Below are 25,168 nucleotides of genomic sequence, written 5' to 3'. Positions count from 1 at the left end.
AAACCATTAGCCAGCCTTATTAAAAAAAGAAAAGACTCAAGTTAATAAAATCATGAATGGAAAATAAGAGATCACCACCAATACCAGGGAAATACAAATGATTTTAAATACTTATTATGAGCAGCTAAATGCCAATAAATTAGGCAATCTAGAAGACATGGATGCATTTCTGAAAAACCACCAACTACCAAAACTGGAGCAGTAGAAATAGAAAACCTGAACAGGCCAGTTACCAGGGAGGAAATTGAAGCAGTTATCCAAACCACCCAAGACACAAAAGTCCAGGGCCAGATGGCTTCCCAGGGGAATTGTACCAAACATGTACAAAAGAAACAATATCTATTCTTCTAAAGCTGTTTGGAAAGACGGAAAGGAATGGAATACTTCCAAACTCGTTCTATGAGGCTAGCATCACCTTAATTCCAAAATCAGAAAAAGACCACACCAAAAAGGAGAATTATACACCAATATCCTTGATGAACACAGATATAAAAATTCTCAACAAGATACTAGCCAACAGGATCCAACAGTACATTAAGAAGACTATTCTCAATGACCAAGTGAAATTTTCCCCACGGAATTCAAGGCTAGTTCAACACTCATAACGCAATCGATGTGATAGATCATGTCAACAAGAGAAAAACCAAGAACCATATGATTCTCTCAGTAGATGCAGAGAAAGCATTTGACAAAATACAGCATCCATTTCTGATCAAAACTCTTCAGAGTGTAGGGATAGAGGGAACATTCCTCACAATCTTAAAAGCCATTTGCGAATATCCCACAGCAAATATCATTGTCAATGGAGAAACACTGGGATCCTTTCTCCTAAGATCATGAATGCTACAGGGATGTGCACTCTAACTACTGCTATTCAACATAGTCCTCAAAGCCCTTGCCTCAGCAATCAGGCAACAAATAGAAATAAAAGGCATTCAAACCAGCAAAGAAGAAGTCAAACTCTTCCTCTTTGCAGATGACATGATAGTGTATAGATAAAACCCAAAAGACACCACCCCAAGATTGCTAGAACTCACACAGCAATTCGGCAGTGTGGCAGGATACAAAATTAATGCCCAGAAGTCAGTGGTATTTCTCTACACTAACAATGAATCTGAAAAAAGAGACATTAAGGAGTCAATCCCATTTAAATTGCACCCAAAATCATAAGATACCTAGGAATAAACCTAATCAAAGGGGTAAAAGTTCTATACCCTAAAAACTACAGAACACTTCTGAAAGACATTGAGGAAGACACAGAGATGGAAACATATTCATGCTCATGGATTGGAAGAATTAATATTGTGAAAATGTCAATGATATGCTGGACAATTTACACATTTAATGGAATTCCTATCAAAATACCATGGACTTTCTTCAGAGAGTTGGAACAAATCATCTTAAAATTTGTGTGGAATCAGAAAAATCCCCGAATAGCCAGGGGAATATTGAAAAATAAAACCAGAGCGGAAGGCATCACAATGACAGATTTCAGGTTGTATTATAAAGCTGTGATCATCAAGACAGTGTGGTACTTGTACAAAAACAGACATATAGATCAATGGACCCGAATAGAGAATTCAGGAGTGGACCCTCAACTCTATGGTCATCTTATGTTCGATAAAGCAGGAAAGACTATTTACTGGAAAAAAGACAGTCTCTTCAATAAATGTTGCTGGGAAAATTGGACATCCACATGCAGAACAATGAAACTAGACCATCTTCTTCCACCATACACAAAGATAAACTCAAAATGGATGAAAGATCTAAATGTGAGACAAGATTCCATCAAAATCCAGAGGAGAGCACAGGCAACACCTTTTTTGAACTTGGCCACAGCAACTTCTTGCAACATACATCCATGAAGGCAAGAGAAACAAAATAAAAAATGAATATTGGGACTTCATCAAGATAAGATGCTTTTGCACAGCAAAAGTAACAGTCAACAAAACTAAAAGACAACCTACAGAATGAGAGAAGATATTTGTAAATGACCTATTAGATAAAGGACTAGTAACCAAGATCTATAAAGAACTTATTAAACTCAGCAGCAAAGAAACAAACAATCCAATCATGAAATGGGCAAAAGACATGAACAGAAATCTCACAGATTAAGACATAGACATGGCCAACACACACATGAGAAAATGCTCTGTATCACTTGCCATCAGGGAAATACAAATAAAAACCACAATGAGATACCCCCTCACACCAGTGAGAATGGGGAAAATTCACAAGACACGAAATAACAAATGTTGGAGAGGATGTGGAGAAAGGGGAACCCTCTTGCATTATTGGTGGGAATGTGAACTGGTGCAGCCACTCTGGAAAACCGTGTGGAGGTTCCTCAATAGTTAAAAGTATATCTGCCCTACAACCCAGCAATTGCACTCTTGGAGCTTTACTCCAAAGATACAGATGCAGTGAAATGCCAGGAGACCTGCACCTCAATGTTTATGGCAGCCATGTACACAATAGCCAAACTGTGGAAGGACCCTTAGTGTCCATCGAAAGATGAATGGATAAAGAAGATGTGGTATGTGTATACATGGGATATTACTCAGCCATTAGAAACTACAAATACCACCATTTGCTTCAACGTGGATGGAACTGGGGTATTATGGTATTATGCTGGGTGAAGGAAGTTAATTGGAGAAGGACAATCATATGGTCTCATTCATTTGGGGAATATAAAAATAGTGAAAGGGAATAAAGAGGAAAGGAGAGAAAATGAGTGAAAATATCAGTGAGGGTGAGAAAACATGAGAGATACCTAATCTGGGAAAGGAACAAGGGATATTGGAAATGGAGGTGGGCGGGTTTGGGGTAACTGGGTGATTGGCACTGAGGGGGGCACTTTTTGTGTTGAGCACTGTGTGTTATGCTGTATGTTGGCAAATTGAACTCTAATAAAAGAAGAATCTAACTGAAAAAGAATAACCCTTTGAAATAATTTGTATGCAAAATATGAAATATCAAGCATTTATAACATCTAAAAATCATATGAATGACTCAACTATGTATTTTTAAAATGATTTTGAAAGAGCTGAATTTTTGTTGTCTCTTAGAATTTAAAATTAAGAGTTAAAAATGATAAGCAAAATGACTTACCAGAAATATTTTATGATTAAGTTTTAAAGTTTATTTTATATATTTCAATTAAGAAAATAAATTCTAAGGTAAGCCTATCACAGTTGTTTTTGAAGTTGTTTTTACATTGAAATCATTTATTTTTTATTTTTTTAATGATTTTATATATTCATGAGAGACACAGAGACAGAAACAGAGAGACAGGCAGAAGGCGGAGAAGCAGGCTCCATGCAAGGAGCCCGAAATGAGACCATTGTATCTAGGATCAGGCCCTCGGCTAAAGGTAGATGCTCAACCGTTCAGCCACTCAGGTGTCCCAAAAATAGGGACCTCTGATAACGTTTTAAAAATATTTTATTTATTTATTCATGAGAGACACACACAGAGAGAGGCAGAGGCATAGGCAGAGAGAGAAGCAGGCCCCATGTAGAGCGCCCGATGTGGGACTTGATCCCACGACTCCAGGATCATGCCCTGGGCCGAAGGCAGATGCTCAACTGCTGTGCCACCCAGGCATTCCTACATTGAGTTCATTTAGATTACAAATTCATTTATTCCATTCCAGATATATTATTCCATGATCTACTGTGTTTTAGACAATATCCTATATCCTGGGTTTAGTGAGGAGTTGTATTCCATGAGCCATTTCCTCAGGGAGCTTAAAGTATGATAGAGGGATGAAACAGATAGTAAGAAGACAGTATTTATAGATAGACGTTTACCTCTGGTAAGGTGGAAGGAAAAAGGGATGGTGTGACATTGAGTCTTGATGAGTTGATATTTGAAAGCACAGGTAACCCAAAATGGGAAACACTTCAAAGATCATTCACATTTAAATTTGGACTATTTCTATGCTTTATCAGCGTATGCATTTCATACTAGAACCTTATAATTGTTTTTAAATACTTAGAGGCGGGATCCCTGGGTGGTGCAGTGGTTTGGCACCTGCCTTTGGCTCAGGGCGCGATCCTGGAGACCCGGGATCGAATCCCACATCGGGCTCCCGGTGCATGGAGCCTGCTTCTCCCTCTGCCTGTGTCTCTGCCTCTCTCTCTCTCTCTGACTATCATAAATAAAAAAAAATAAAAAAAAATTAAAAAAAATACTTAGAGGCATAATAGCTTGGAGTTGGTAAACTCTCGGCCATCCTGAGACTCTTTAAAAGACAAGTCTTTCAGATTGATTTGGGATCCCTGGGTGGCGCAGCGGTTTAGCGCCTGCCTTTGGCCCAGGGCGCGATCCTGGAGACCCGGGATCGAATCCCACGTCAGGCTCCCGGTGCATGGAGCCTGCTTCTCCCTCTGCCTATGTCTCTGCCTCTCTCTCTCTCTGTGTGACTATCATAAATAAATGAAAAAAAAAATAAAAAAAATAAAAGACAAGTCTTTCAGATTGATTTGAAGTAGAATTATTGTTTTTCAAGTTGTCTTGAAGCAGTGACAGTGGTAGTGTGGGTCTTTCAAAGGACAAACTATTGGAATAAAAACAACATGAATATGGTATAAATAGAAAACCAGGATAGATTCAGCCGATCATTTTAGATGAATATTGTAGATGCTATCAAAGTTTCCACAAGTAGTATGTTGACTATAAAATTCCATCTAAAAGATTAAAAAGATAGTCTACTGGATAAATGGCTATAACACTTTTTATGGCTGCAACTATTTTTTTTTGGCTGTAACTATTAATGCAGGTTTCAAAATATTTAGTAGTTTAAATCTCAGTATGTAAGTGAAACCTTCCATGTGGACTTGAAAACAAAAAGACCTTTATTCTTTGAAATGCCCAACTAGGGATCCCTGGGTGGCGCAGCGGTTTGGTGCCTGCCTTTGGCCCAGGGCGCGATCCTGGAGACCCGGGGTCGAATCCCACGTCGGGCTCCCGGTGCATGGAGCCTGCTTCTCCCTCTGCCTGTGTCTCTGCGCCTCTCTCTCTCTCTCTCTCTCTGTGACTATCATAAATAAATAAAAATTAAAAAAAAAATGAAATGCCCAACTAACCGACTTAGTGAAATTGATAAAATGTGTTACAGAAAAAAATACAAAGATACTTTTCACTTCTAATTTATGATTCTTATAGCAAGGTGTATATTCATGATGCCTACATAGGTATCTTTATGGTTTAGAAGATTCTTTCCAAGCTGAACAAAAATGATTCCATCATTATTTTAAAAGTAATCTTCCCTGAAATGTGTGACATGTTTAGACTAAAACTATTAAATCAATAGCATATCATGTTGTAGTAGAAAGTTTTCATTCAGAAATGTTTTATTTTGCTTATAGGTAGCATCATTCATCCTTGGAAAATTATTATTTAAAATGTTTCCTCTATATGTTGCTTTTCTTTTTGGCAGGAAAACAATTACACATCAGGCATTTATTGAGCACATGTCAGAGAATGCTAGCTGTTTTATGTAAATTCTTAAAACCCTAAATTGCTTATTTTACAGATGAAGAAATTGAGACTTAGAAAGTTTAAGAAACTTTCTCAAGGCAGTAAAAGTAGAGTTTTAGAATTGGAATCTAGATTTGTTTGACATTACAACATTGCTCTTTTCATGATACTACTACTATGCCTCTCTCATGAATAAAACACAGTATCTGCCCTCACAAATCTTCATCCAGATAAATATGGCAAGAAATTTATCTGACAGATTGGAATTATTATTGTATTATTATTAAAGATTGTTTATTTTAGAGATTGATAGAGTGTGCACAAGCAGGAGTGTGGTCAAAGGGAGAGGGCAAGAGAGAATCCTCAAGCAAACTTCCAGCTAAGTGCAGAGCCCAACATGCGGCTCGATCCCAGGACCCTGAGATCATGACCTGAGCTGAAATCAAGAGTTGGTTGCTAACCAACAGAGCCACATAAGCACTCCTATTTTATTATTATTTTTATAGTATTTCAAAATTGTTACTCAACAGAAAATTTGCCATCTTAGCCAATTTTAAGTGTACAGTTCAGTAGTGTTAAGTACATTCACATTGTTGTACCATTAATCTTCAGAAATCCTCATCTTGTAAAACTGAAACTCTTTAATCATTAATTATCCCCCATTGTACCCTCTTCCCCACCCCAAGCAACCACCAATTCTCATTTCTGTCTCTGAATTTGACTACTTTAGATATCTTATATAAATGCAAGCATACAGTATTGGTCTTTTTGTGATTGGCTAATTTCATGTAGCATAAAATCTTGAAGATTCATCCATGTTGTAGCATATGTCAGAATTTACTTCCTTTGTAGAGGTGAGTAACATTCCATTGTATGTATGTACCAAGTTTTATTTATTCATTCATCTTTTGGTAGACACTTCTGTTGCTTGCATCTTTTGGTTTCTGTGATTAATGTTGCTTTTAACATGATATAGAAATATCTCTTTGAGATCCTGCTTTCAGTCCTTTTGGGTATATACTCAGATGTGTGGTTGCTTGATAATATAGTCATTTCATTTTTATTTTTTTAGGAACTACTATATTGTTTTTCAAGGGAGCTGTACCATTTTACATTGCCATTAATAGTGCTCAGAGGTTCCAATTTCTCCATATTCTCACCTGTGGTGGAATTATTTTGAAAAAGAAAATCCAAGAATATTTTCTGGGCTCATTGCATTTGTATTTTGGTAACTTATTTCATAGCAACAAAGCTGCATTTTTGATAATTCTTATTCTAAGGGATAGCTACTCATACACTGAAATATGCATGATTATTAAAGAAATATGACTTTATGTTCTCTATACTGTACTTATTAAGTAAGTAATTGATTTTTCGGAAAGCAGGTTTAGAAGACAAAAATATAACTGTTCAATCTTAAGTTAACTAAAACCCAGATTAATTAGGTCATGTTCTACTAACAAAAATTTGGCTTGCTTGATTATTTTTCCTAGGTCATTTACTAGCATGTAATTCATAGTGTTGTGTCTACCAAATGAGAAGACATGAATTTAATAAGTAACAATATAGTCTAAAAGTATTAAATAGTAAATGTTTTCTCCAGAAAGTTTTAGGAGGGAATTTTAAACCATATAGACTTTTGTCCAATAGTTTCTTTATTACATGTCCATTGTTGCTTGACAAATTCCCATAAACTTTGTAGCTTAAACCAAGACACATTTATTATTTTACAGTTTATATGGGCCAGATATCCAGGCATTGCTTAGCTAGGTCTTCTCCTTAGGGTCCCAAACATCTGAGTTGAAGTTTTCAGTTGTCCTATATTGTTATCTGGAGGCCTAACTGGGGAAGAACCTATTTCTAAACTCTCTCAGATTATTGGCAGAATCCCTTTCCTTGGAGTTGTAGGAATAAGGACCGTGGCTTCTTCCTGCATATTAACTGGAGGCTGCTCTCAGCTCCTAGAGGCTGCCATGTTTTATGGGCTTCCTCAGCATGATGACTTAGTTCATTCAAGTCAGCAAAGAAAATCTCTAGAGTCTTAAATAATGCAACAGAAGTGAAATCCCATCAAGTTTGCCATATTATGTTGATTGGAAGTAAGCACAGGTCCTGTCTACTCTCAAGGAGAAAGGGGTTAGACAAGGGCGTGAACACCAAGAGGCAAGGATCATGGGCCCCATTTTAAATTCTGTCTGCCACATTAATTAATTGGGAGGATTTGTTTTTGTTTTATTATGCCATGGGCTTAATTAAATATATAGACAACTTTATTCTAGGCAGATATGGCTACCTCTAAGTTTAGATATAATTTACTGGAGTTATGTAAATGAAGTGAAAAAATGAAAGAATTCTTTCCAAATCATTCAGTGCTTAACCTGTAAAAGTGAAGCTTATTTAAGGGAAAAAATTTTCTTTAGATGTGAACTTCTTAAATTTTAACATTAGGTATCACATAAATGAAATCCTTTCATTCACTATGTGGAATTGGGGGATCCTGAAGACTACTTGAAAGTTTATAATACTATCAAGTTTGTTGTGAAGACTGGTGCCCCGTGTATATTTTGTAAAACATTTACATCACCCATATTTCTTCTCACTTTGTAACTTGTTCTTCCTTACTTGTTTACCTCTCCACTTCCTTTTTGGTATATCTTTGAAAATTGAGCCATGAATTCTGTTAATTAGTCCTGAATTTAACACTGTGAAACAGGTATATGCTTAATAGGGTTATCATGGCTGGATAATAACTCTTTTACAAAACTATCTGTACCAATATGTTCGTTTTCCCACACTACCTCCAATTTTAAGGATCTGAACGGCCTTAAGAAAATATATTTTTCTCAGTTCAGTTTTCCATAACATGCTTTTGTTGCTAGTTTTAAGAAATCATTGGTTTAAGATGGGCCATATGATTTTCTGAAATCAGGTGAGTATTGCAACTCAGTTTAATATTCCTGTTTACCCAGAATCTTTTTTTCTCCAGAATCTTTTAAAATGATCTGTTCATTTTCCGAGAAAATGAAAATAGTTTTAAAGAATTGTTCACTTGGCTCTGATATAAGATTCTGTTTACTTGAGTTTTAGAATATCTGAATAAGTTATTACCTTATTGTTGCCAAGCTTTCCAGAATTTCTATAGAAACCGGTTTCTTCCCCTTTGGCCCTTAGTTGGTAGAAACAGCATGTCTGCTTGTCTTTTCAAATAACAAAGTTTATTTTTGATATAAAGATTTACTGTTCCAAAGAATTCTGAAAATATTTTTGTTTTCATACATGTCGAAAGGACTTAAATTTTAGTAAATCTTAATGAATGCTGAGGTCTTCTGTAGGCATGAATATTCTTATATTGAAAACTTGGTATTTTGTTGAAGGTAGATGAGGTGAGAGTAGTGGAATGTTATCTTATTAAAGATTTTTATAGACTGAAATGATTTTTTAGTATGCAGTGATTTCTTTGACTCAATCAGATTATGTTTTTAGTTTTTTTCATACCTACAAGTTCATGGTAAATTTGTTACAAGATGGTTTGAATAGGAAGTAACAAGTAACTAAGGTAAAAGAGGGAAGCAGTATTGCCTTTTCTCTGGATAATCCTGAGACTCGTTTGTAATAAAATTTCAGTTCTCAGGCTTCTGCCTTTTCTTTTTTTAATAGGCTTCTGCCTTAATATTGGTTTGTTACCTTTCTGGTTACTGTGCTTCTTTCTGTATGTTAATGATGAATCTGTCACAGGTTTTTTCTTTTTTTTTTTTATCCCCCATAGTATTATATGTGCCTTTGAGATAAGATAGTAGGTGGTGGTACTATTTATTGAAATTGAGAGCCCTGAAATAAAGCAGAGTTTTGCATGTTTTGTGTGAGGGTATCCTCAATTCTTTTTTTTTTGTATTAATTATTTTTGAGAGACTTGAGATAAGTAAGTGGAAATGTCAAGTAAGTTGTTGGAAATGTGGATCAGGAGTTCAGGAGAATAGTCTCTGAGTAAATGTGAATCATGTCAGTAAATAAGCTGTCTGGGGAAAGAGTGTAGAGTGAGATTAGAAGGTGACCCAAATCCATTTCCTAAGGATCTACAATGTTTCCTGGATAGTGAAAAAAAAAAAAACAAAGAAATTACAGTAAAAAAATAATAAAAGTGTGACATAACAGGATCTATAGACTCAGATAGAAAACAGTGGTCAACTGCAACATGCTGTAGCAGCATCAAGTAAGATAAGGACTGATGGATCTATTAGCAAAATAGACATCATTGGTGACTTTATTTGGACTCATTCAGTTGTTTTAGAAGAAAGGTGCTATGTCCAGGGTTCCTGGGTGGCTTAGTTGGTTAAGTGTCTGACTTCGGCTCAGGTTATGGTCTTAGGGTCCTGGGATCAAGCCCAACATCAGGCTCCTCACTCACCAGGGTGTCTGCTTGTTCCTCTCCCTCTACCCCTCCCCACTGCTCACGCTCACTTTCTCTCTCTCAAATAAATAAAATCTTTAAGAAAAGAAAAACAAGTAACAATAACAACAACAACAAAAAGAAAGGTGCTGTGTCTAGTTTAAGATGGCAATGAAAGAAAATCCTTATATTACCTCTTCCCATTGACACACTAAATTTGTAATAATACATGGAATAATTCCCACTAAAAAAGAACTGAAAACTAGCTGAAAAGCCTCCTCTATAATGAGAGGTAAAAGAGCCACATTGAGACAAATAGAGAGGTAGAGATGGAGTCTGGCCAAAAAAAAAAAAAAACCATCACTGGTACAGTAACAAACAATAGTGAGGAGTCTCACAGGCCCAGAGCCTCTCCCTGGGGAGTGAGGGCTTTGTGTCCCACATTGAGCATCCCAGCCTTGGGACATGCAGCAGAGAGACAATCCCCCAGGAACATCTGGCTTTGGGAACCAATGGCATTTACACCCAGGAGACCAAGGAGTCTATGGGGATCTGAGATACTCCTTTAAAGGGGCTTCCTCATAGACTCATTTGTCCTAAGAACCAACACAAAGCAGTTTGAGAGGTGAGTTGATTGTATGTGAAGGCGATTCAGTTGCTAATCTTAAAAAAGTCTGCTGGAGGGTCAGGGGTTTGTTGGGATTTTCCTCCAGGATAGAAAAGCTGAAGTGAATGATTTTTTTTGCATTCTTCTATTACTTCGTATAGGTGGTATGTGGATACAACCTTGCTAAAGCTAAGGACATGCCCTACTGCCAATGTTCCTTTCCAGCATTGCTGAACAGTGCACATCCCCCACTACTATTTCTCTTTTCCTGCCTTGCTAAATCTATGGGGAGCCCTATCTGCATGATATTTTATACCATCACTAAAATTGTAGGCATGCCCTGCCCCCAACACTCTTTCTTAACTTCAGTTAAGCCATAGTCATGCTTCCCCTACTCCCCCAGTGCTCCTCTCAAGACTTCCTAAAACCATGGACATGCCCCACCACTAGGTTCTCTTTTCTAGCATTCTAAAGCTGTGGGCATGCCCTGTTCCCAACACTCTTTCCTGGCCTCACTAAAGGCATGAACATACCCTGACCCCAATACTCTCTTGTAACCTTGCGAAAGCTAGTAAGTGAGTGTAGTCCACACGGAGGATCATCTTGATTTCCTGGCTCTGGAGGTCAGAGGAGATTGCACTCCTGTGTCCTGCAGCATTATAACAATCAGAAAGATAGTTCTTGGCAGGATACCACCCCAGGGTAATATACCGACAGTAGACTGAAACATACCTCCAGTTTGCACATGAAAAAGGCCCATTTCATTGTCCTGATACTTCAACCTGAGGGGTAGGCTTCAGGTTTGCCACAAATGTAAAGGCTACAGAAGCACTCTCAAGGAATACAGACAAGGAGACACCATCTGTATGCCCTCTTTTATTCTTGTCACAGCTCACTGATACCTCCCAGAAAGGAACTTATATACTCCTCTGAAGCCCTGGTTCTTGCAACATTGACCCAGGGACAAATCCAGAACTACTTGTCTGGAGGTGAGCAGGGTCTATGAGTGTGGTCTGACTGTATATATTTGCATACATTTAAATGCTTCCGTCTGAGGGACTGGCTTTCAATCAGCCTGAATCTAAGAGTTGAATGAAATCACTCCTTTTTAGACACTGCCAGTTTTTTTTCCTATTAAGGTAAATAAGGCTACTTAGATAATCACAATGGTTGAAAGATAGTTGAGAGTTAGGGCAAGATTGAATGACAAGTTTCACCTTCTATGCAAAGACACTCCTTCAAAACTGGGAGAAGTAGCTGTTTTGCCTAATGCATAAACACAAAGTCAAGCAAAATAAGGAAATTAAATGTGTTCCAAACAAAAGAACAACACAAAGCCTCAGAAAAACACCTTAATGAAATGGAAGTAAGTAATCTTCCTGATGAAGTGTTCAAAGTAATGGTCATGAAGATACTGAATTTGAGAGAAGAGTGGATGGATACAGTAAGAACTTCAATAAAGAGAAAACATAAGAAAGTATCAAGTTACAGAGTTTAAGAATACAATGACTGTACTGAAAAATACATGAGAGGGGTTCAATGGCAGACAGGATAAAGTAGAAGAATAAATCAGTGGCTTGGAAGATAGGGCAGCAGAAGTAACCCAACTAGAGCAACAACAACCAAAAAAGTCAGATAGTTGAAGAACTCCATAGGACAAGAAGTGGAATAATATTTACATCATAGGGGTTCCATAAAAAGGAGAGAAATTTACCTGAAGAAATAGAGGCTGAAAACTTTCCTAACCTAGAGAAGGAAACAGACATCCAGGTCCAGGAAGCCCAGAGAGTTCCAAATATAATGAACCCAGAGAGGTTTGCAGAGATACGATATAATTAAATGTCAAAAGTTAAAGAAAAAGTATCTTTTTTTAAAAAAGGTTTTATTTATTTATTCCTGAGAGACAGAGAGAGAAAGGCAGAGACACAGGCAGAGGGAGAAGCAAGCGCTTTAAGGGGAGCCTGATGTGGGACTCGATCCCAGCACTCAGGGACCACACACTGAACTGAAGGCAGATGCTTAACCACTGAGCCACCCAGGCACCCCAAAGAAAAAGTATCTTAAAAGCAGCAAGAGAAAAATAAGTTGTTAGGTGCAAGGGAACTTCCATAATTCTGTGCCCTGATTTTTGCACAGAACCCAGCAGACCAGAAGGGAGTGGCATGATAAATTCAAAGTGCTAAAAGGAGAAAACTTCCAGCCAGGAATACTCTATTTGGCAAGGCTATCACTCAGAACTGAATGAGAGAGAAAACATTTTCCAGAAAAGGAACTGCTAAAGCAGATCACCACCAATGAACTGGTCTTACAACTTTTTCTCTAAGTTGAAAATAAAAGACACTAATAACAATAAAACATGAAAAAAACAACCTCCTTGGTAAAGGCATATATATAGTAAGGTAGTGGATTAACCACTTATAAGCTAGTATGAAGGTCAAAAGATAAGAGTGGTATGGATGGATTAAAACACAAGATTCATCTCTATATTGCCACAGGATATTCGTTTAAGTTCTAATGACACATACAGTCCTAAAGTGAAGAGATGGAAAAAAGAGATAAAAATGGAAATGAAAAGAAAGCTGGTGTAACTATATTCATGAGACAAAAAAGTCTTGAGACAAAGACTAATAAAAGTCAAAGAAGTACATTACATAATGATGAAAGGGTCAATCCAACAAGAGATATAACATTTGTAAATATTTATGCACCCACATTAGGAGTATGTAAATATAAAAAGCAAATACTGACAGACCTAAAGGGAGAATCACAGCACACAATAATAGTAGGGGACTCTAATACCCTACTTCAAAGGATAGATTATCTAGACAGAAACCGCAATGAATAAACAATACTCTTAAAAGAACCATTAAACTGAATTGATTTAATAGATATATATGCCACATACCGTCCAAAAGCAGTAGAATACACTTTGTTCTCAAGTGCATATGTTCTTCAGGATAGATCACATGTTAGGCCACAAAACAAGTTCCAATATACTCAAGAAGACTTGAAATTATAGTAAACATATTTATGACCAGAATGGTAGAAACTAGAACTCAATTAAAGAAAATCACAAATATGTGGACATTATGCTACTGAACAACCAATGGGTCACTGAATACATTTAAGGGGAAAAATTGAACAAATGAAAATGGAAATACAACTTATCAAAATCTATGAGAAATAGTAAAAGCATTTCTAGAAATTCATAGTGATGGAAAAAGAAAAATCTCAAGTTAATAATTTAACTTTCACCTAAAGGAAATAGAAAAAGAGCAAACAAAGCAGAAGTTAGGAATGAAATAATAAAGACTAGAATGGAAATAAATGAGATACAGACAAAAGAACAATAGAAAAGTTCTAGGAACAGAGATCTTCACTGTTAATTCTACCAAACATTCAAAGATGATTGCAACCTATGTTAAAACCTATCCTCAAGTAAAACTGGTTCCAGGGATGCAACTAAGTTCACCAGGGATATTGACTTCAACAGTACACTGAAAGAATCATGTGATCTTCTCAATAGATACAGAACTTTTTTTTTTTTAATTCAACATTTATGTATGAGAAAAACTAAATACTGTGGATATACAGGGAATGTACCTCAACACGATAAAGGCCATATGTGGTGTCAAAACCATTGCAAGCGTCATACTCAGTGATGAAAAGCTAAAAGCTTTTCCATTAAGATCAGGAACAAGGCAAGTATACACACTTCCATCACTTTTATTAACAAAATGTTGGGAGTTTGGACATGGCTGTTAGGTAAGAAAAGAGAAAGAAATGGTATAGAAGTTGAAGGGGAGAATTAAAACTGTCACTATTTGATAGTGACAGCATGATGCTATCTATAGAAGACCTCAGGGCAGCCCGGGTGGCTCAGCAGTTTAGCGCCTGCCTTCAGCCCAGGGCGTGAGTCTGGAGACCCGGGATCAAGTCCCACGTGGGGCTCCCTGCATGGAGCCTCCTTATCCCTCTGCCTGTGTCTCCCTCTCTCTCTCTCTCTCTCTCTCTCTCTCTGTCTCTCATGAATAAATAAAATCTTAAAGAAAACCCTAAAGACTCCACCAAAAAATTATTAGAACTAATAAATAAATTCAGTAAAATTGCAGGATACAAGAGCAATATGCAGAAATTTGTTGTGTTTCTATACACTAATAACTGCCAGAAAGAAAAATTAAGAAAACAATCCAATTTACATTGGCATTAAAGGGAATAAAATACCTAGGAATAAATTTTTCCAAGGAGGTGAAAGACCTGTACACTGCAAACTATAAGACAGTGATGAAAGAAATTGAAAACAAAGATAAATGGGAATATAATTTGTGCTTATGGACTGGAAGAATTAATATTGTTAAGTGTCCATATAAGTCTACAAACTCAGTGCAATCCTTATCAAAATTCAATTGTATTGCCACCAAACTCGAACAAATACTATTAAAATTTATATGGAACCACAAAAGACCCCATGTAGTCAAAGCAATCTTGAGAAAGAACAAAGCTGGAGGAATCTCATTTTTTTTACTTCAAACTATATTATAAAATTATAGTAATCAAATCAATGTCTTATTACCATAAAAATGGACAATAGATGCAACAGAATAGGGAGCTGTTATATAGACCTACACATATATGGTCAATTAATTTGTGAAAAAGGAGCCAAGAATATACAATGGTGCAAGGACAATCTCTTCAATAAATGGTTTTGAGAAAACTGGACAGCCATATGTAAAAGAATGAAACAAGACTTCTGTCTGCCACCATACACAAAATTTAACTCAAGATGGATTAACATCTTCAGTATATGACCAAAAATCATAAAACTCCTAGGAGAAAACAGGGGGCAAGCTCCATGACTTTGCTCCTGGAGATATTTATTTGGATCTGCACAGTGAAGGAAAACATCAACAAAAAAAGGGTAAGTTTCTGAATGGGAGAAAATATTTGCAAATCATATATCCAGTAAGGGGCTAATATCCAAAATATATAAAGAATTCATAAAACTCAATAACAAGAAAAAATTTGTTTAAAACTGGGCAGAGGATCTGAACAATTACCAAAGAATGCATACATATGGCCGACAGGCCCATGAAAAGATGCTCGACATTACTAATCATCAGGGAAATGCACATCAGAACCACAATGAGATATAATCTCATACCTGTCAGAATGGCAATTATCAAAAAGATGATACAACATGCATTGGAGAGATAATGTTGATAAGGTAATCTCATATATTCTTGGTGGAAATGTAGATTTGTGTAGTCACTATGAAAAGCAGTATGGAGCTTCCTCAAATTAAAAATAAAATTACCATATTATTCCACTATTCCACGTCTGGGTATTTATTTAAAGAAAACAAGTACTAATACAAAAAGATACATGCACCCCTATGTTCATTGCAGTGTTATTTATAGTAGCCAAGATACCAAATCAACCTAAGTGTCATCTATGGGTGAATGGATAAAGATGAATGGATAAGTGTCACCTATGGATGACCTGAATATGGCTGTCCAGTTTTCTCAAAACCATTTATTGAAGAGATTGTCCTATACATATATATACCTTGAAATACCGATTAGTCATAAAAATTAAGGAAATCTTATAATTTGTGACAACATGGATAGCCATTGATGGTATCATAATAAGTAAAATAAGTAAAAGACAAATCCCATGTGATCTCACTTATATGTGGAACCTATAAAACAAATTAGTGAACCAAAATTCATAGACATAGACAGATTGTAGATTATCAAAGGGGAGGGGAGTTGGAGTGTAGGCAAAAAAGTATGAGGAAGGTCAATTATATGGTGATGGATGGGAGCTAAACTTATTTTGGTGATCATTTTTATAGTGTATGCAAATATCAAATATATTTGGTGTATACCTGAAACTAATAGACTGTTATATACCAATTTTACCTGGTTAAAAGAGAGGAAAAAATAAAATGAGCATGAGTTGTCACAGCATCCTCCAGTTCCCAGCCTGAATCCTATGTGTGTATTCACAAAGACTCTCTGAATTGTTGAAGCCTGTAGGTGCCTGAAGACATGTTTCCAACATTTACCTTCTGAAGCCTGAAATATGCCCCACCCACTGTATTCTTTAGCTGCATTGCTAAAGCCAGTAGGAGCATGCAGTCCACACAGGGATCAGCAATTCATTGCCTGGCCCTGGTGGCCAAGAGGGTTGGAATTTGAGAGCTTCATGGAACTGTAACAATTGGAAAGAGCATTTAGCAGGCCTCAGGGTACTATACATAGAGCAGACTGAAACATAGCCCCGGTTTTCCTGTATAAGGGCTCATTTATCTAGCCTGGAGCTTCAGCGTAAGGACAAGTTTTCTGGTTACCCACATATCTATAGGCTAAGAGGACACACCCAAGAAATATAAGCAGGAAAGTAGCATCTTGCACACCCCCTTGGCTTTGCTACAGCTTAATAAGACTTCCTAGAAAAGAGCTTATACACTCACCTGGAGCCCTGATTACAACTGTCATCCAAGGGACACCTCCAGATCTCCTGGTCCAGAAGCCAACAGGGATTTATGGTTATGGCTCCAGACAACTGTATATATTTGCACACATTAAAAGCTGCTACTTGAGGATCTGGCTTCCAGCCATCCTGAAACTAGGTGCTAAATGAGGTTCATCCACTTAGATTATTGGCACGTCTTGACATACTCTCAGTGATGGGGCATATAAAGATTAAATCAGGTGGTTTAGACCATCATAGAGGTTCAAGAGACAACTGAAGAACTAGGGAAGATTGAACAAGAAGGATTGTCACCTACTCAAGGCCACGTCTTCGAGGCTGAGAGAACTGGATGTTATATAGAAATGCATACATTAATTAATTTTAATTTTAATTTTAAAAATGAAAATCATTAATTTTTAATTAATTTTAAATTTCATTAAAATGAAAATACAGAGAAATATGTTCCAAATGAAAAAAGGACAAAGCCTCAAAAAAGACTAATAATATGGAGATAAGGTACCTACATGATAAAGAATTCAAAGTAATGTTCACAAAGGAGCACACTGTTCTTTGGAGAAGAATGGATGTACACAGAACTTCAGCAAAGAGATAGAAAACAAAATACCAAACAGAAGTCACAGAACTGAAGAATAACTGCACTTAAAAATATACGAGAGTGGTGCAACAGCAGACTAGATAAAATAGAAGTACAGATCAGTGAGCTGGAAGGTGAAGCAATGGAACTCACCTGGACAGAGCAGGAATTAGAAAACACAATAACAATAAATATGAAGATAGCTTAAGAGACTTCTGACAGAATATCAAGCAGCATAACATTCACATTATAGAGGTCTCAGAAGGGAAGAGAGATAGAAAGGGGGGCAGAAAACTTATTTGTAGAAATAATGGCTAAAAATTTCCCTAATGTAGGGAAGGAAACAGACATCAGGTCCAGGAATCCCAGAGAATTCCGAATAGAATGAACCTAAAGAGTGCCACACCAAGATGCATTATAATTAAAGTGTCAAAAGTTAAATATAAAGAGAAAAATCTTAAAAGCAGCAAGAGAAAACAATATGTTACATACAAAGGCTATCTCATAAGGTTATCAGTAGATTTCTCAATGGAAACATTGAAAGCCAGAAAGTTTCAAAGTAACATTTTCAAAGTACTGAAAGGAAAAAAAAGTCCAAGTAAGAATGTATTACCCAGGAAGATTATCATTGCAGCACTTTGAAGGAAAGATAAAGAGGGTTCCAGATGAGCAAAAGCTAGAGGATTTCATCATTGCTAAATCAGCCTTATTAGAAATATCAAAGGGGTTTCTGTACTCTGAAAAGAAATGGCAGTAGTTAACAACAAGAAAACATACAAAAGTAAAAATCTCACTAACAAATATATAAAGATAATGGTTAAGTCACATAAACTTATGAAGATTAGGAGGAAAACATAGTTAATTAAAACTACAATCATTAGTTATGGGGTATAGAGGATAAAAAGATGTAAAAAGTTACATCAAAACCATAAAATGTGGAGTGGGGACTAAAAATGGAGTTATGTTTTTAAGTAAAAGTTGCTAATAACTTAAAATAGATGGTTATATACACAGGATCATATATATGAACCTCATGATAACCATATTGCAAAATCTGATAAAAGAAGTTTTCACCTTTTAATGTTTGTGATCTCTGGCCCTAGGCTCCCACAGAAGCTATACTTTGTTACCAAGGTCAAAATGATTTGGCAAAACCTCAAAGCCTGGGTTCTGTTTCTGGCCCAAGCACATATCTGCTGCATTAAAAAAAATAACCAAACGGGAGCATTCTGAACACAAAAGATAAGAAAAGGTGAGAAACATCCCTGGTTTCCACAAGATTAAAGTCATATAGCCCAGCCTATACTAGAAACTAAAGGTCTACAACTTTCTGAAAAGTTCTTTGTGTAATAATTTGTAACTGTTTATGTAAAAAAATATATATAATCCTATACCAAATGTTCCCTTACTGAAGTACTCTCTCCTTTGTGAAGAAGATTGTGTATACCAGACAGTCCTAACTGGAGGTTGAATAAAACTCTTACTTTTTTAAAATAAAAATTCTAAAAGGGTTGTTCATTTTGTGTCAATAAACACAAAAAAGTAGTGTAGGAGTAAAAATGTAGAGTTGTGGAACATGTTCCAATGTAAATTGCTGTCAACTTAAAATAGACTTATTTATGTAGAATCATATATGTGAACCTCCTGATAACCACAATGCAAAATCATATAGCAAATACTAAAGAAAATGGGAAAGGAATCTACACATTAACACTAAAGAATGCCATCAAACCACAAGGAAAGAAGGAGAAAAAGAAGAAAGGAACATAGGGGAACCTATGGCTTGGCTCAGTGGTTTAGCGCCGCCTTGGCCCAGGGTGTGATCCTGGAGACTCAGGATCGAGTCCCGTGTTGGGCTTCCTGCATGGAGCCTGCTTCTCCCTCTGCCTGTGTCTCTGCCTCTCTGTGTATGTGTCTCTCATGGATAAATGAATAAAATCTTTAAACAAACAAAGATTGTAGTGAACAACAAAGAGAGGCTCTACATAATGATAAAGGTGTCTATCCAGCAAGAAGATCTAATACTTATATATGCACCCAAGTTAGGAGCCCCTAAATATGTAAATGTTAAGAGGGATAAATTATTAAATGAAGAAATTGACAGCAATATAATAATAGGGATTTTAACATGCCAGTTACGTCAATGGATAGATCATATCCAGACATATGTGAAACCTTGTTTCAGTAAGACTACATTGTTCTTCAATGATCATTAGACTAATACATTTAATACATTAGACTAGATAATTTAATATATATATAGAACATTCCATCCAAAAGCAGCAGAATACACATTCTTCTGAAGTGCACATGAAACATTCTCCAGGTGGATTATGTATTAGGCTACAAAACACGTCTCAATAAATTTAAGAAGAACAGAATAATTTGAAGCATCTTTTTTGACCACAGTGGTATAGATCTAAAAATCAATTACCAGAGGAAAACTGGGAAAACTACAATACATGGAGATTAAACAACATACTGCTGGACAACTACAAAGTCATAGGAAAAAAATCAAAGGGAAATAAAGTACCTAGAGATAAATGAAAACAGCATTCAAAGAATACTTACTACCTACCCTCAAACCCTTCCAAAAATTAATGCAGTGGGAAAGCTTCCTTATTCATTTTCCAAGAACAGTTTTAACCTGATACCAACACCAGACACATAGACTTAAAAAAAATATAGGTCAATATCCCTAATGAAATGAATGCCAAAACTCTTAACAAAATATTTGAAACTGAATTCAGCAATACATTAAAAGGATTATATGAGGTGCCTGAGTGGCACTGTCAGTTGTGTTTCTGGCTCCTGATTTTGGCTCACGTTGTGATCTTGAGGTCATGAGATTGAGCCCTGCATCTCGCTCAGCACTCAGTGCAGAATCTACTTGAGAATCTCTCTCCCTCTCCATCTGCTCCTCCTTCACATGTACTTTCTCCCTCTTAAATAAATCTTAAAAAAATTAATAAAGGTGGTGCCTGGGTGGCCACATTGGTTAAGCATATGCCTTTGGCTCAGTTCATGATCTTGGGGTCCTAATATCAAGTCTCATATGGATTCCCCACTTAGAGGCATCTGCTGGTTCCTCTACCCCTCCATCCGTCATGCTTTCTCTTTCTCAAATAAATAAAATCTTTTTTAAAAAGGATTATACATCATGACCATGTGGTGCAAGGATGCATGGATAATCCAACATCTACAAATAAATCAACATGATACATTGCATTAACATAATGAAAGATAAAAATCACATAATCCTATCAGTAGATGCAGAAAAAGCATTTGACAATATTGAACATTCATTTATGATAACTGTCAATAAAGTAGGTATTGAGGTAATGTGAGCCAATACAATAAAGGCCATATATAACCAACTCAGTGCTAATATTCAATAGTGAAAAGTTGAAAGATTTTCCTTTAAGATCAGGAACAAGAAAAGGATGACTATTATCCTTACTTTTATTTAACATAGTATTGGGAGTTCTAACCACAGCAAGTAGGCAAGTAGAAGAAATAAAATCATTCATATTGGAAAGAAAGAAGTGAAATTGTCACTATTTGCAGATGACATGATGCTATATATAGAAGACCCTAAGGACTCCATCACAAAACTATCAGAGCTAATAAGAAATCAAGAAAACAACTCCATTTTCAATAGCATCAAATGAGTAAAATAGAAATAAATTTAACCAAGGAGGTGAAGACCTGTATACTGGAAAATATTGAGCATTGATGAAAGAAATTGAAGAAGAAACAAGTGGAAAGATATTCTCTGTTCATGGATTGGAAGAATTAATATTATTAAACTGTCCAAACTATGCCAAATAAACTATAGATTTGATGTAGTCCCTATTAAAATTAAACTGAAATTTTTTTTTTTTTAAACTGAAATTTTTTACAGAACTAAACAAATAATTCTAAGATTTGTATAGGTCCTCCCCCCCCCAAAAAAAAAACCTGAAAAGCCAAAAACAGTGTTGAGAAAGAACAAAGCTGGAGGTATCATGCACCCTGAATTTATTTATTTATGTATTTTATTTGTTTTTAAAAAATTAGCTATGAGAGAGAGAGAGACCTAGAGAGAGAGAGAGAGAGAGAGAAAGTAGAGAGAAAGTGGTGGGGAGGGGCAGAGGGAGAGAGAGAAGCAGACTCCTGACTGAACAGGAAGCCTAGCATGGGGCTTGATCCTAGGACCTGGAGATCATGACCTGAGCCAAAGGCAGATGATTAACCAACTAAGCCACCCAAGGGCCCCCTTGCACCCTGATTTTAAACTGTATTGCAAAACTATAGTAATCAAAACAGTATGGTAATGGTGTAAAAATAGACACATTGATCAATGGAACAGTGATTCCAGAAGTAAAACCACCACGATATAGTCAATTTATTTATGACAAAGGTGGCAAGAATATACAATGGAGAAAATGCAATCTCTTAATAAATGATGTTGGGAAAACTTGACAGTTACCTGCAAGGAATGAAAGTGGAACACTCTTACACTATATACAAAATTTACTCAAAATGGAATAAAGACTTGACTGTAAGACAAGACACCATAATCCTAGAAGAAAACTTCGATGGTAATCTCTGTGATATCAGTTTTAGCGATATGTTTTTGGGATCTGACTCCAAAGGCAAGGGAAGCAAAAATAAACAGATGGGACTAATTCAAATTAAAAAGCTTCCACACAGCAAAGGAAACCATCAAAGAATGAATAAAGCAATGTAGTGAAAGGACAATGTAGTTCCAAATCATATATCTGATAAGGGATTAATATCCAAAATATAGAAAGAACTCATACAAGTCAATTACAAGAAACTAACAAAACAAAACAATTTAAAAAATTGGCAGATGGGGCACCTGGCTAGCTTGGTCAGTAAAGCATGCACTCTTAATCTTGGGGTTGTAAGTACAAGCCCCATGTTGGGTATAGAGATTACTTAAATAACATCTTGAAAATAATTTACAATATTTTTCAGGTGAATGGTCTTCAAATGGTTGATGAGCCAATGGAAGAGGAAGAAGTAGATTCTTGCCAAGTAAGTACTTTGATTAACTCATTATGCTACATTTTTAAAATATAAGGAAGAGAATAATGGGAAAGGAGAAAATAATCTGTCAATTAAAAAATTTATTGAGGTAAGTTAGTAATAAGCAAATTCAATTATAAAAAATAGCATTTAAAAATATAGTTTTTCTTGTCAGAAAATTTTACATGTGAAGTTTAAGACAAATGTATTGAAGCATAATTTACATGCCATGAAGTTCCCCCATTTTAAGGGTAATGAATGAAAATTCTACTTACTAGTATATAAGTAACTGGGTTGCTTAAATACAGAATCATCTAAATTAAAATAAGATTACCTTCAACTTTATGGTAGAAAAGAGATCTAATGTAGTAATATTTAACCTGAGTTCATTTAAAATCCATTTCCTGGCTTTGAAAAATTATTACATCTAAATTGTTTCAGAATTTTCTAACTAGTTTTAAAGACCACTCAGCTGGGCCACCCTGGCCCCGGCCACCGAGGCGGCCCAGCAGTTTAGCGCTGCCTTCAGCCCAGGATGTGATCCTGGAGACCCGGAATTGAGTCCCATATCGGGCTCCCTGCATGGAGCCTGCTTCTCCCTCTGCCCATGTCTCTCTGCCTCTCTCTCTCTATCTGTGTCTGTCATGAATAAATAAATAAAAAAATCTTTTTAAAAAATACATAAAGACCACTCAGCTATTGGGCCATTCTATGCTAGGCCTATGTACTAGTCCCTCACTGTACAAGATCTAGTTTTACAAAACAGTGTTCTTAAGATTTCAAGAAGGATCTAAGATGAACATTCACATTTATTTTATTTTATAATTGTCATTTAAATGGACTTTTTCACAAAATTATAGGTTGTTTAAGCTGGAAGGAGCCTCAGAGATAATATTTTGAATAATCTCATTGTATAGGTAAGTCTTTTGAAACCTCGAGAGGTTGTGATTTATACAAGGTCATCAAAATAACAAGTAGCAGAAGTAAGACTTATGGCCCAGTGTACCTCATGTTAAGTCATCTGTGTATTGTGTAGACTAAAAGATGTGGAAAATAAGGAAGACATCATTCTTTTCTTATTTAGTTATGTATAAAATCAACCTTGATGTCCTCTTTTCCCTCCAAGCTGGTTTATAAGAGGACTTTTTTCAGATAGGACCAGGAGAGATATTTAAATTGGGTTTGTCCAAGATTCTTCTTTGAAGTATTCTATGTAAAAATTCACTGTCTCTGTAGACTGTGATAATATAACAATAACCTTAGTTCTGATTAACAAGAGATAAAATGTCATTATGGCTTTTGCAATTTGCTTAATATTAACTTAATAATAACTTAAATTTGAGTACAACTAAATGTAAATTTCCATCAAAATCATCTAAAGCTTTATCTACAGACCATATGTACTAGGAAGTATGGTACTTATGTTACTAGTTTATAGAAGGTAAAGTATAACTGGAAAATACAAAAGGCAATAGGGAAAGGTAAATTTGAGAATTAATAATTTCACAGGGAAATACCATGCTCCACACCACAAGAGGCAGGAAAAAGCATATGTGTGTGCAAGTGGACATATATACATATATAGCCAACATAAACACATAGATGTATATATAGAGATATTATCAAATATTTACCTTCCAATTTTTAAAAAGGAAGAATCAAGAGGTATACTTCTAATGGAAAGACAATAAAAATATACAGTGATTGATGATCTAAATTAGACAGTCACCTTTCTAGCCAGAAAGGGAAATCTGAAGTTTTGGAGAATTAGAGACCTAGAATCAGTTATAAGGATTTGATTTAGTTTTTAAGAAAGATTTTATTTATTTATTTATTTATTTATTCATTCATTCATTCATTCATTGAGAGGAAGAGAGGAACAAACAAGCAGGGGGAATAGCAGGCAGAGGGAGAGGGAGAGGCAGGCTCCTGGCTGAGCAGAGAGGAAGGGAGGACCTGAACTGACGATGCTTAACCAACTGAGCCACCCAGAAGCCCCAGAATTTGATTTAGTTTATATTCTGAGTTATCTAAATTTTTTTTTATTAGAGTGGTATCTAAACTTTTAAAATAATGTATGTTTACTGTGTGATGGTTCAGGTACTCATTTGGTATCAGTTAAATCATATGAGTGATAAGAAACATTAACCCTATAAATTTATCTCTTTGTTTAATGTTTTCATATATAGGATTTTTGGGGATATGTATGCCTGTTCCAGTGTGATGCTGAGAACTGTGTTTTTTTTCTGGTTGTCCCTTTTTTAATTTTAATTTTTTTTAATAATGAAGGGTTGTAGAAATTGCCCTGTGATGCATAAAATCTTTAAACAGTATTCTTTAAATCTGAACTTAGGTATTGCCTATGTTGCCTGATGCTGTTTTGTTATTGACTGTTTTAGGCAACTAATCCACTTCATCTCACTTATAGCTTTGGACTTTCATGGTCTTCTGACCCTTTTTTTCAGTTAAAACTCTCTGTCTCATATATACATATATAAGAGATATGGGAAGCAATTTACTTAATTTATATAATGTATATATTATCGCCATCTGATTAACAAAACTATAGTTTGTATAATTTTAA

At 35.9% G+C, this 25,168-nt stretch overlaps 1 protein-coding gene across 3 annotated transcripts in view; it reads left to right on the top strand.

The window, feature by feature from the left end:
• The window catches only part of RPS6KA6 (ribosomal protein S6 kinase A6), a 195,533-nt gene that overhangs the window by 29,589 nt on the left and 140,776 nt on the right, over positions 1-25,168 (top strand). For all 3 annotated transcript variants that reach the window (XM_038587788.1, XM_038587789.1, XM_038587790.1), the window contains exon 2: positions 22,534-22,593. In XM_038587788.1, the coding sequence (XP_038443716.1) occupies positions 22,534-22,593 (60 nt within the window). The remainder of the gene's footprint in view (positions 1-22,533; positions 22,594-25,168) is intronic.

Source organism: Canis lupus, chromosome X (genome assembly GCF_011100685.1).
Source record: "Canis lupus familiaris isolate Mischka breed German Shepherd chromosome X, alternate assembly UU_Cfam_GSD_1.0, whole genome shotgun sequence".
In the NCBI taxonomy this organism is placed as follows: domain Eukaryota; kingdom Metazoa; phylum Chordata; class Mammalia; order Carnivora; family Canidae; genus Canis; species Canis lupus.
Note: the sequence above shows the minus strand (reverse complement) of the source record. Positions and strands in the feature narration are given on the sequence as shown.